The following is a 12224-nucleotide window of genomic DNA, read 5'->3' on the forward strand; positions in this document are numbered from 1 at the left end:
ATATACATTTATTTAGATGATATGGTGATATGATGGCTCTCCTCACCATTGGTGCTTGCTGAATGTGTGGTGGTGAGGTAATAGTAGGCAAGGATTGGAGGGCTGAGGAAGAGAGTCAGAGTTGCTCTGCCAAAGCACAAGGAGAAGAGAGATTTCAGGCTCCAGACTCCAGAATCCAGAATTGATCTTTAGCAACCCTTATGACTATTTGCCTGCCTCCTTCACTTCTTGTCCTAAAGATCAAGGACTTTGATTGATCCTGACTCTGACTGATCCTGAGGCCCTCCAGAGAGCTAGCCCGGACATTATATATAAGCTTTTTAGCCTGAAACAAAACTTACCTAGTTTTAGTAATGTGATATTTGCCATTTTTTATAGCGGTTGTTGTATTGTTTTGCTTTTGACACTAGAGGGGGCTATGTTTTTATGAGCTGCTTCTCTCAGACACTAAAAGAGAGAATCCCATAAACTAATTTCATATGGTAGAATCTGAGCAAATGTATTGAAATCTTGTAGGAATAAAGGGCTTTTTAAAGCATTTCCAAGATTTTGAAACATGACACTTTACTTCTACTTAGTTCCACAAATCTAATGTTTTTCAAACTTTTTCTTGCCATATTTTAGTTACTGTCAGATGAAATTAAAGTCTAATTGAGTTGAATTTTTTTTAGATTAAAAAGCAACATATGTACTTTTTATATAATTTAAAATTACTTATATTTTTTAATAGCTTTCTCCATGATAATCAAGAAAGTGGATCTTTTTTAAAAACAAGTTATTACTGTCTCTATATCCAACCTACAACTAAAAGGAACATTATACAATATAAATAATCAATTAGTATTCTGATTGCTTTTTTTGAAGACTAACAGGAAGAGATTGCTGTGCATTTAAAGAAATCCATGCTAAAAACAATGTAGTTTTAAATGAGACAGATTTAGATGAGGTACCTTTATAAAAAATATTAGTCAAAGTAAACAAATCTGTTAATAATTAAATACTGATGTTATCTAAATAGCTGTCAAGGCAGATTGAGAAAGAGAGCATTTATCTAGTAACCTAAACTGGCAAACAGAAAGTAAATCTACGAAAGGTTTTTAAAACTTTTTGTTGTAGTAAGTGAAAAATGAATTTCTTGTTTTGGTGACAGTATTTTCGTGAGAAAAGTTTACTTTAAATATTTTCTGAATTACTATTTTCCGTTTTGTCATGGAACAATTTGAAGTTCATAGAATTTTCCTTCTAGTCATTTCCTTAATAAAGAATGTGGAGAGTACAGAACTACTGGCAGAGTTTAAAAAGTGCGGAGATGTGGAATGTGAAAGTAAGTTTGATTTTTTTTTCCTTATAGATTAGCTCCAAAATGACACTGAAAATAGCATAAATATATAAATATATAGCATAAATAGTAAAATAAAAATATTTGATATAAAAATGATAATCCATTGGGTAAAAGATGACTTTGTAAACTATATATGAAGTATTCTGTGATACTACCTCATAGAAATGGTCAAAACGTCAAAATTCAATTTAAATGAAATATTCCCAAATATCTCAATCAAAAATTTTAGCATTTTAAAATGTACTTAATTATTTACCATTTTATTTTCCCACTTATTAATCACTTTACTTACTGGGGTATACAAAAGATATACTTTCTTTTATATTCTTTCTGATTTATGCAACAAAAGATTTATCTTAATTTTCAATCATGTTCTGAATCTCATTACTTCTCCAACAATTTAAAATATATATACTTGAGCCAATATGACTTATAGTGTTAGGCACATATACATATATAATTTTAGCATCCCTAATCCTCAGGGATTCATTATTAGTTATTCATAAGTTCATTATGCAAAACTTTAACTGATAACAAAGACTTTTCTCATAGAAAGATTTGGTTTATGTATAGAAGAAATGTAAGTTAGATTTTCTTTCTAAATCTTACAAAAATATTTCAGCTATTATATCTACCTTTAAGTTGACATTATAAAGCTCTGTAATTTGCAAAATATTCTCTTTACATTTGTCATTTCATCCTCACGACAATTCTTTGAGAATAATACTTATTATTTCCCCCATGTTACAGATCAGGAACTTAATATGCTGGATGATTAAATAACTGCCTGTGATCAACATAATCTAAAATATGTTCTTGAACCCAAGTCTCCTAACAACATGTGGTACAATTGTAACCTAATAGATTAGAATGGTTTCAAATAAGTAATTATGGTCTATTTGGTATGTAATCTTTATTTCTAAACTTTTGAAAAATAATTTTTCTTAATTTCTTTTCTGAAAAGTAAATTAATGTGAAGAACAAGAATTATCACTCAACAGCTCATTTGCAATTATTTTTCTGTCTCAAATTTTTATTTTTCTCACATTTTTATATCTATAGGGTCATAGTTTAGATCAATGATATCAAGTTCAAATAGAAATAGAACAATTAAATCATATATGAGCATCCTCTAGCTACATATTGACTTATATAGCCACATGTTAACAGTATCTACATACTATTAAATTTTTATTTATTTTGTTAAATATTTCTCAATTCCATTTTAATCTGGTTTGGGCCACACTTGACAATAGCCCTGGGTCCTGTGTTTGAAATTTCTGGTTTAGATTAACAATAAAGAAGACATTCCAATTCTTGTAATTTTATGTGATATTTAAATTTAATTAGTGGTCCTATTAAATCAAATCTTCATTGAGGAATGTCACTATACTATATATAGTATATAGTATAAATGTAATATATTATATATATATATATATATACTATAAATATGAATTGATTTTGATGATACTTACAATGCATACATATGTATACATTATAATATGTTATGTTCAAGTTGAAAGATTAATCTTAGGAATTTGGTAAATTACTCATTTAATAATTTTTTTTTGAGGATCTCTTGTGGATCTTTTGAGGACTGACAGGACAGAAATATAAAATAACTTACTTACCCTCAAAGAACTTATACAGATTAGGGAGCAAGACCTAACATGCATGAAATAATTAATACTACAATATGAGCAATGCATCAGTAAAAACATTGAAATGGGGAAATGTTATGTCCGGGCTAGCTTTCTGGAGGATCTCCAGATGGGCCTTGGTCTCAGCAGGATAGTCACCATGAAATTGGTCAGGAATGGAGTCTAAAGTCTTTATTATCTCCTACACAGTCTGTGTCTGTCACAGTCTGACCCAGTCTGACTCAGTCTGTGTCCTTCATAGTCTGTATCTGCGATAGTCTGTCTCCTTCACAGTCTGTCCCAGTCTGATTGACTCTGTCCCCAGTCCTCTCAGCCCTTAAATACCCTGTTACAATTACATCATTACAGCATACTGAGTATGTGCCAACTGTAAAACTATTACATCACCATGCTAAGTACTAAGTATATGTAAACTAGAGAATTATTTTCTCATTGGTTCCACTGAGTACCTTGTTGTAAGTATCCTTGTTTCAAGTATACTTCTCCAGAAGTACCTCTACAGAGAAAGATTGCTTTATAGTAGAGCAATTGAGTGAGGACTTAGTATACCCCAAAGGAATTTTAATAGGATTTGTCAGAATTACTGGAAAAATCTTAAAATTCATCTAGTCAAGCCCCTTTCTTTTTAGAGTGAGGAAATTTCCCACAAAAGGATAAATTTGCTCTACTTCATACAGCTGGAATTTTGTAAATGAGTTCTTCTGATTAAATCTTTCCATAACATCACGTTGAATACTCAGATTTTGAGCTGATGTATGAGTCCTCTCCTTTAACAAATGAGGAAATGCATATCAAGACAATTGATATAAAAGATGACATGTGGCAAGAAGACAATAGAGATAGGTTATTTTTAAATATCAGTGTTTAAAATTTATATTCTCTTTAAATGTTTATATAGCTTTAATAAGTAGAGCCGTGGCCATAAGAGATTACAAAGGACCTGACTGCCAGTACTTGAACTTCAAAACAGGAGAAGAGATATTTGTTTATGCCAAACTTTCAGGAGAAAGAGAAGATCTGTGGGCAGGGAGTGTAAGTATCTTGTTAAACACTGAAATTAGAACCAATGTTTAAATAATGAGGATGGAATATGATGAAGATAAATAAAATATATTTTGCACTTCTAAATGATCTTTCATCTAAAGTTATGAAAGCATTTTGTAGATATTAACAAAGCATCTGAAAATCTGAACAAAATTGGCTATTTGTGAGAAAGAATGAAACTATACACTGGATTCAAAAGTTTACTTTCTGTGAAAAGGGAATGGACATATTTCTATAAAATTATTATTATACTATTCTAAATGATAGAATAATTGCCTAGGAATGAGGGAAACATTTTCCATCGGGAAAAACAACATCTATTTGGCTCAAAGTCCAGATAGATTAAGGATCACAGGAACCTCACTAATTCAGATTTTCCTAAGTCATTATTAATCTGAATAAATTAATGATTAATTCCTGCAAAGGAAAACAGATATATGTAACTTTGTATCATTGTTTTTCAGTCAAAAAATGTTATGACTAATAATCTTATTACTAAATTGTATAAGTATGACAGAATAGCTAAATAAGTGTCTGTTCCTCATTGAATAATATAGTGTTAACAACAAAGGCCACTGTTTAAAACTGAAACTCTGCCTCTTCATCTCAAGGACTGTATACCATTTTGTATACCATCTTATTTATACACCAGAAAATTTTGTCTGCTTCTCTTGTCTTTAAGATTTGTACTGTATCTTTTTTTTTTAAGTCATTTGATGATTTTTTAAAAATCACTAACATTTTCTACTGATTTTACCCTCTTCCATATAATAAGTAAAATCAATTAGAACAAATCAGTATGTAGACAACAATATTTATTCCAACCTTTCTACTGAGAGATAGAAATTATTCTTCACCTAAAGCATTGTCCAGTCACCATTGTATACTGAGTTCAAAAGTCCTGAGTAGAGTGTCTTATTGTTATTTATCTCACTGATGGTCCTCACTTAATTAGGTCCTAAGCCTAATTATTTTGTAAAAAAAAAAAATTGTTCCTTTCTTTTTTTCCAGGTATATTGTTACTTGAGATCAGAATGTATATAGAGGGATATTCCTAGAGTTTTTTGTTTGTATTATTACCTATGTTAGGATCCTATATTTTTGTCATGGGGCATTAAGACAACATTTCCCTTTGAGGTACAGATTGACAGTTTAGTTTTATGAATGACCTGATAACTCTGTGAAGGAGAATCTTAAAACTTGAACTCAGAGTTTATCAGAAATTTCCTGAGCCCAGTTTAACTTATTGGTGTGAACTGGTCCCAGAGGCTCAACTCTTCTTCCTATTCCTCCCCTCTCATTCTTTTTTTTTTTTAATTGGAGGAATTGAAAGGATTTGTAACACACTAAACAGAATCTTTGTCCCAGAAAAATACCTAGTGTTATTTTTAGTCCTATAGAAATACCTATTTAAAATAAAATAAAATAATAGCAATACCTTAACTTACATATAATTTTAAAGTTTATAAGGTACTTTTACAAATTATTATTTTGACAACAACTTGTGGAAGTAGTTGCTTTTTATTATCACCATTTTGCAGATGTGGAAATTGAGGTTGATGACACAGGTTAAGAGATTTACACAGCTAATAAGTGTTTAAGACAGAATTTGAATTTAAGTCTTCTTAACTCCAAATTTAGTTCTCTCTATATTGTACCATCTTGGCAACTCTTAGATGACCTTTAAGATCTCTACATTTATGATTTTTTTATTTTTAGGTCACATATAAATTTGGAATGAATATTGTAACTTATTGGTACAGTATTCCTGAGTTCAAATCTAGACTCATATACTTACTAGCTGTGTAACCCTGGGTAAATCACTTAACCCTGTTTGCTTTTGTTTCCTCATCTGCAAAATGAGTTGGAGAAGGAAATGGCAAACCACTCTAGTATCTTTGCCAAGAAAATCTCAAATGGGTTCATGAAGAGACAGACATGATTGAAAAAAAATGATATCATCAGGGTAGGTCTGTGTAGCTGAAGAGTCAAGGGGAAAAGAAGACTGTTCTTAGACTGACCATGTTCTGAAGGTGTGAAATTTATTAGAAAGCACAGGAAATTAAGCAAAATAATACAGGGGTATCTTAATTAAGATACAGTACCATAGGGTATCACTTCACTGGAATTAAAGTAATTGCAACAGCTACCAAAGTAGGTACCATTGCTGATGCCAAGAGTTAATGCAAATTGGTCCTTTTTTCTTTATGATTGGTATAGACTAAGAATATAGCTAGCTTACCCAGATATAGCTTTCCATTCTCTTATCCTTTGCTCAAAACATAGAACCCTTACCAGTTATTTACTCCCTCAATTCTAGGAGCATAACATTTGCATCTCTGCTATATCAAAGCCACATGAATGTCATGGCAGCCCTAAATTTATCAATTTGCCTTTGTTGTGCACAGAATACCTTGTGGTGTAATAACTCAGTTTCCCTGTCACAGTTTCCCTGAATTGTAATACCTTAGTTTCCCTGAATTATATTATACCCTGAATAAAATATTATGGCCACCCTCCCTTTCCTTACTCCATTAAGCTCTCACATTTCAGTGAGTCATAAAACTCCAGATGGCTTATCTCAAATGCTTGGATAGCACTCACTATCTTTTTTTGCCCAAGACTTTCTGAATCTTGATCTTCTTATCAGAATTTATGACCCTTCCTGAAATAATGACTTACCCAATGTTCTCCCCACATTGCCTTTGTTTCCCTTATAGCTGGAGCCCTATAAAAGGTCTGTATTTTAATTGCTAGGGGTTGCCTATCTTTCAGGCAAGAGCCTTATCCAATTGTCTAGCCTAAATTCTCCTTTATTAAAATATTAAAAATCTAATCTCTGACTTGCTTCAGTTACATTACAATGGTAGGAATGAAGGAATAAAATTTAATACAAATTTTTTATCTCTCCTGACTTCCATATTTAAAGCAAAGATATTTTAGCATTTTGGATATTTTTTCTTTCACATCATGAAAGCAACAAGCCTGTCCTCTATACTCTTCTTCATTTTTTCATTTAGGAACATTAAGAAAACATTAAAAAAAATTATCTGAGTCTGAAGCATTTGAACCAATCTGAAAGAGAAACTTTATCAGTCTTTCTTTAACTAGCAGTTCTCTATTAACTATGACTAACTGCTCTCCTCTCTATTATTAGCCCAGGAATGACTGTTCCCTTAAAGCAATTAAGGCTCTGAACAGATCAGGGCAGGAAGTTCTTAACTGATTCAGCTAAGTCCTGTAGATATTTTCTCTACTCTTTGACCAATTAGGGTGTATGTAAAAGATTATTTGAGTTTACCTTTGAGCCCCTGGAAAGAATCACCCTTGAAGGGAGTGCTCAAAATGAGAATAAATGTTTTAGGAAAATGATTCTCCAAGTGTAGGCTGAAAATTAAATTACTATTGTTCTGTTGGATTGTTAAATATAATTTGTTTAAAAATTCTATAAATTAGAATCTCAAAATTATCTATATTAGATATCTGAGGGCAAGAGGAAACTCAGATTTTTAAATTATTTTTATACTACTTACTTTTATAAGTAGGATAGGACTTAGATTAGATTGATTATAAATTATTAGCAATTGTTTCCAACAAGTTTCTGCTTATAATGCAGAGTGAAGACTTTTTTTCTTTGAAAACTTTATCACTTTTTTTGAGTATTGACATGTGTAATTGTTAATAGCTTATAAAGTGTTAAGTGCTTTAAATGTCCTCTTTCTCAGGGGCATGTGATCTATTTTGGAAACAGTTTGAGGTGATAAGATCAAAACTCTGTGGGTAAAAAACAATTCTTTAAAAACTTCAGGCAATGGAGAAAATGAGGTTTAATAGTCTTCATTGCTTTAAGGGAAATTTTTAAAAATAATATTATTTTGACCAGCAGAATTATTTCAGAAAGACCTGGAGAGACTTACATGAACTGATGCTGAGCGAAATGAGCAGGACCAGAAGATCATTATATACTTCAACCACAATACTATATGATGATCAATTCTGATGAACGTGGCCCTCTTCAACAATGAGATGAACCAAATCAGTTCCAATAGAGCAGTAATGAATTGAACCAGCTACACCCATCGAAAAAACTCTGGGAGATGACTATGAACCACTATATAGAATTCCCAATCCCTCTATTTTTGTCCACCTGCATTTTTTATTTCTTTCACAGGCTAATTGTGCACTATTTCAAAATCTAATACTTTTTGTATAGCAAAGTAATTGTATGGACATGTTATGTTGTATTTAACTTATACTTTGACATATTTAACATGTATTGATCAACCTGCCATCTGGGGGAAGGGGTAAGAGGGGAAAAGTTGGAACAAAAGATTTTACAATTGTCAATGCTAAAAAATTAACCATGCATATATCTTGTAAATAAAAAGCTATAATAAAAATATAATATTATTTTTCCTCATTTTATAGAAAGGAAAGGATTTTGGATATTTTCCCAAAGATGCAATCCAAATTGAGGAGGTATTCATTTCTGAAGAAGTGAAAGTGCCAATTAAAGTGAGTACAAATCTCCATTCTTTCTAATTAATCCTAAAATTATTCTCATGACATGTTTTCAATCCTCATTAGTTATATGCTTTTCAAACTGGTCAACTAGATAGTTGTTTTTTTTTTTTTTTTTAATACTTACTATGTTATAGATGCTATACTAAGTATTGATGATACAAAGAATGCAAAAAATAGTCTAAAGGGAGAGTTAAACATGCAAAAGAACATGTACAAACAAGCTAAGTATATGTTTATTGCCATATTTTATACATACATACATACAAATATATATATAAATAACAGAGGGAAGGCACAAAAATTGAGAACTAGGAAAAGCTTTTTTGCAGAAGATTCAATTTTAGCTGAAACTTGAAGGAAATCGAGGGATCTAGGAGAGGAGAGGAGAATGAAGAATGTTACAGACCTGGGGAACAGCCAGCAAAACTCTTTATAGTAAGAATCAGAACATAATTTTTTATGAGAAACACCAAGGAGGTCATTATGACAATGTACATTAAGGATGGTAAGATATAAGAAGTAGGGAAGATAAGAAGCTTATGAAAGGTTTTTAAAATCAAGAATATTTCATATTTGATTCTGGAAGCAATAGGGAACAACTGCAGATTATTAGATCTAGAAGTGATATGATTAAACCTGTAAGACTAGTTTGACAGCTAAAAAGAGAATGGATCGGAGTGGAGCAAGTAGATCAAATAACAATCTATTGTAATTGCCAAGGTATGAGGAAGTAAAAGCCTGAACTATGCAATGTCATTGGAAAGGAGGAGGTATATAGGAAAGATGATATTAAAGTAAAAAGGAGATGATTTGGCCATTGCTACTTGGTTTCCCATTGTTAAAGAAACAAGGAAGAAGATGCCATAAGTCAGGCAAAATTCCTAGAGAACCTGCTGCCATAAGGTAGGCAGTTCCTAATGAATCAAAAAGAAACAAGATTCTAGACTCAATTTTGAAGCCTGTGATGTTTTATTCAGAGAGAATGAAGGATACAACCTTCAGTTCTTTGAAGAAGCGAGCACACCTCCTTCAAGGAGAGTGTGCCAAATACAAAAAGAAAGCATATTTTATTCTGTTATTTCGAGTCTCTCCCATCAAAGCTTGAATTACTCTGAGCTCTTCCAAATTAAAGTTGTTTGGGACAGTGAACCCAAATTAATATCAGAGTCTCTCAGAGTAAGAAAATTAAAAAAAACGGGTTTATTACAATCTCATGATAAAGAGCAACTCCCAAAAGACAAGGTGTTTGTCAGTAAAGTAATGCAACATGCAAACTGCAAACACAGGATTATCTAGATCCTAACCAGAAGCGCCCCCCCCCCCTCCGCCCTCTGACTTCTTTTCCCACTGGCTAGAGAGTTCTAATTTACCCAGAAACTAAATATAGACACTGTTTATCATATTAGGTACTTAAATGCTAATGAAAGGGAGGGAAGAGATTGGAGAGAAATGTAAGTTTATTTAAGATAATCAAACTGCTTTTAGCTATAGCTCAACTTGTTATTGCAAGAATCTCAAGTCATCCTTATGAGAGGTCTTAACTCCATTTTATACACATCTTTTCTTACACACCCCTAATATGTTGGCTAATTCCATAGGGATATCTTAAAAAGAGACAGACTTTAAGAATAGAGCCAAAAAGGATTTATCTCTTTCTCTGTAGAAAGGATACTGCCCATGTGGTGCTCAGAAACAGTGTGCAGGGAATACAAAAAACTCAACAAAGTACAAAACCCACTCTCTGGCTCTTCCTCCCATTGGCTGGCTCTCAGTCTGAGTATGGGAACTTTCCCCAGCAATAAGAGAAAAGAGTGGTGAACAAAGGTATTTTGTCAGCACCCAAGGGATGGGAAGTCCATAGAGGAAGCAAAATCCAGGCAAACAGCATCTTTGTGGTTTGAACTTATGGCCTCCCCCCTTTTTTAAATCTCATTTGTCATCATGCACAGGAGGAATTGTTAGACAAGTGGTCATGTAGAAATATGAATGTTTTGCAAGAATGATCTGCATGGGGTCAGCTAAACATACAATTTCTTATAAGGGGCTCAGGCTTAAAACTTGCTAAAACCAGCTGAAGTCAATGACAACATGCAAGCTTTTTGCAAGCAGGCATGCTTAGCAAATCCCATACATATTAACTGACATTCTGAGGGTGGGATTAATTGCCATCTTTGAGCATGGGATATATTATCAGAGAGGGGGAACATAGCAAGATTGAGTGGAATGTCTAAATAGTGAAGACCCTCAGGAAACATGTAGATCATTTTTTTTTTTTTTTTTTTTTTTTTTAGTGCTTAGGCAATTGAGGTTAAGTGACTTGCCCAGGGTCACACAGCTAGGAAGTGTTAAGTGTCTGAGGCCAGATTTGAACTCAGGTCCTCCTGACTTCAGGGCTGGAGTTCTATCCACTATCTAGCTGCCCCCCATGTGAGGTTTTTGGGCAAAAATGGGTTTCTTTTCTTTTTTTTTAATTTTATTTATAAATTTTTTTGACAGTATATATGCATGAGTAATTTTTTTTAAATAACATTATCCCTTGTATTCATTTTTCCAAATTATCCCCTCCCTCCCTCTACTCCCTCCCCTAGATGATAGGCAATCCCATACATTTTACATGTGTTACAATATAACCTAGATACAATATATGTGTGTAAATACCATTTTTTTGTTGCACATTAAATATTAGATTCCAAAGGTATAAGTAACCTGGGTAGATAGACAGTAGTGCTAACAATTTACATTCAATTCCCAGTGTTCCTTCTCTGGGTGTAGTTGTTTCTGTCCATCATTGATCAACTGGAAGTGAGTTGGATCTTCTTTATGTTGAAGATATCCACTTCCATCAGAATATATCTTCATACAGTATTGTTGTTGAAGTGTATAGTGATCTTCTGGTTCTGCTCATTTCCCTCAGCATCAGTTCATGCAAGTCTCTCCAAGCCTCTCTGTATTCATCCTGTGGTCATTTCTTACAGAGCAATAATATTCCATAGCCTTCATATATCATAATTTACCCAACCATTCTCCAATTGATGGACGTCCATTCATCTTCCAGTTTCTAGCCACTACGAAAAGAGCTGCCACAAACATTTTGGCACATACAGGACCCTTTCCACTCTTTAGCACTTCTTTGGGATATAATCCCAATAACAGCAATGCTGGGTCAAAGGGTATGCACAGCCCGGGTCAAAGGGTATGCACAGCCCGACAACTTTTTGGGCATAGTTCCAAATTGCTCTCCAGAATGGCTGGATTCTTTCACAACTCCACCAACAATGTATCAGTGTCCCAGTTTTCCCACATCCCCTCCAACATTCATCATTATTTGTTCCTGTCATCTTAGCCAATCTGACAGGTGTGTAGTGATATCTCAGAGTTGTCTTAATTTGCATTTCTCTGATCAGTAGTGATTTGGAACACTCTTTCATGTGAGTGGATATAGTTTCAATTTCATCATCTGAGAATTGTCTGTTCATATCCTTTGACTATTTATCAATTGGAGAATGGTTTGATTTCTTATAAATTAGGGTCAGTTCTCTATATATTTTGGAAATGAGACCTTTATCAGAACCTTTAACTTTAAAAATATTTTCCCAATTTGTTACTTCCCTTCTAATCTTGTTTGCATTAGTATTGTTTGTACAGAAACT

At 32.9% G+C, this 12224-nt stretch overlaps 1 protein-coding gene across 1 annotated transcript in view; it reads left to right on the plus strand.

The window, feature by feature from the left end:
• The first annotated feature begins 1025 nt into the window (after positions 1 to 1025).
• The window catches only part of LOC141552833 (melanoma inhibitory activity protein 2-like), a 64738-nt gene continuing 53539 nt past the window's right edge, over positions 1026 to 12224 (plus strand). Inside the window, exons 1-3 of the mRNA XM_074284796.1 lie at positions 1026 to 1324; positions 3905 to 4038; positions 8479 to 8565. Of these exons, the coding sequence (XP_074140897.1) occupies positions 1210 to 1324; positions 3905 to 4038; positions 8479 to 8565 (336 nt within the window). The 5' untranslated portion in view covers positions 1026 to 1209. The remainder of the gene's footprint in view (positions 1325 to 3904; positions 4039 to 8478; positions 8566 to 12224) is intronic.

Source organism: Sminthopsis crassicaudata, chromosome 2 (assembly GCF_048593235.1).
Source record: "Sminthopsis crassicaudata isolate SCR6 chromosome 2, ASM4859323v1, whole genome shotgun sequence".
NCBI classification, from domain to species: domain Eukaryota; kingdom Metazoa; phylum Chordata; class Mammalia; order Dasyuromorphia; family Dasyuridae; genus Sminthopsis; species Sminthopsis crassicaudata.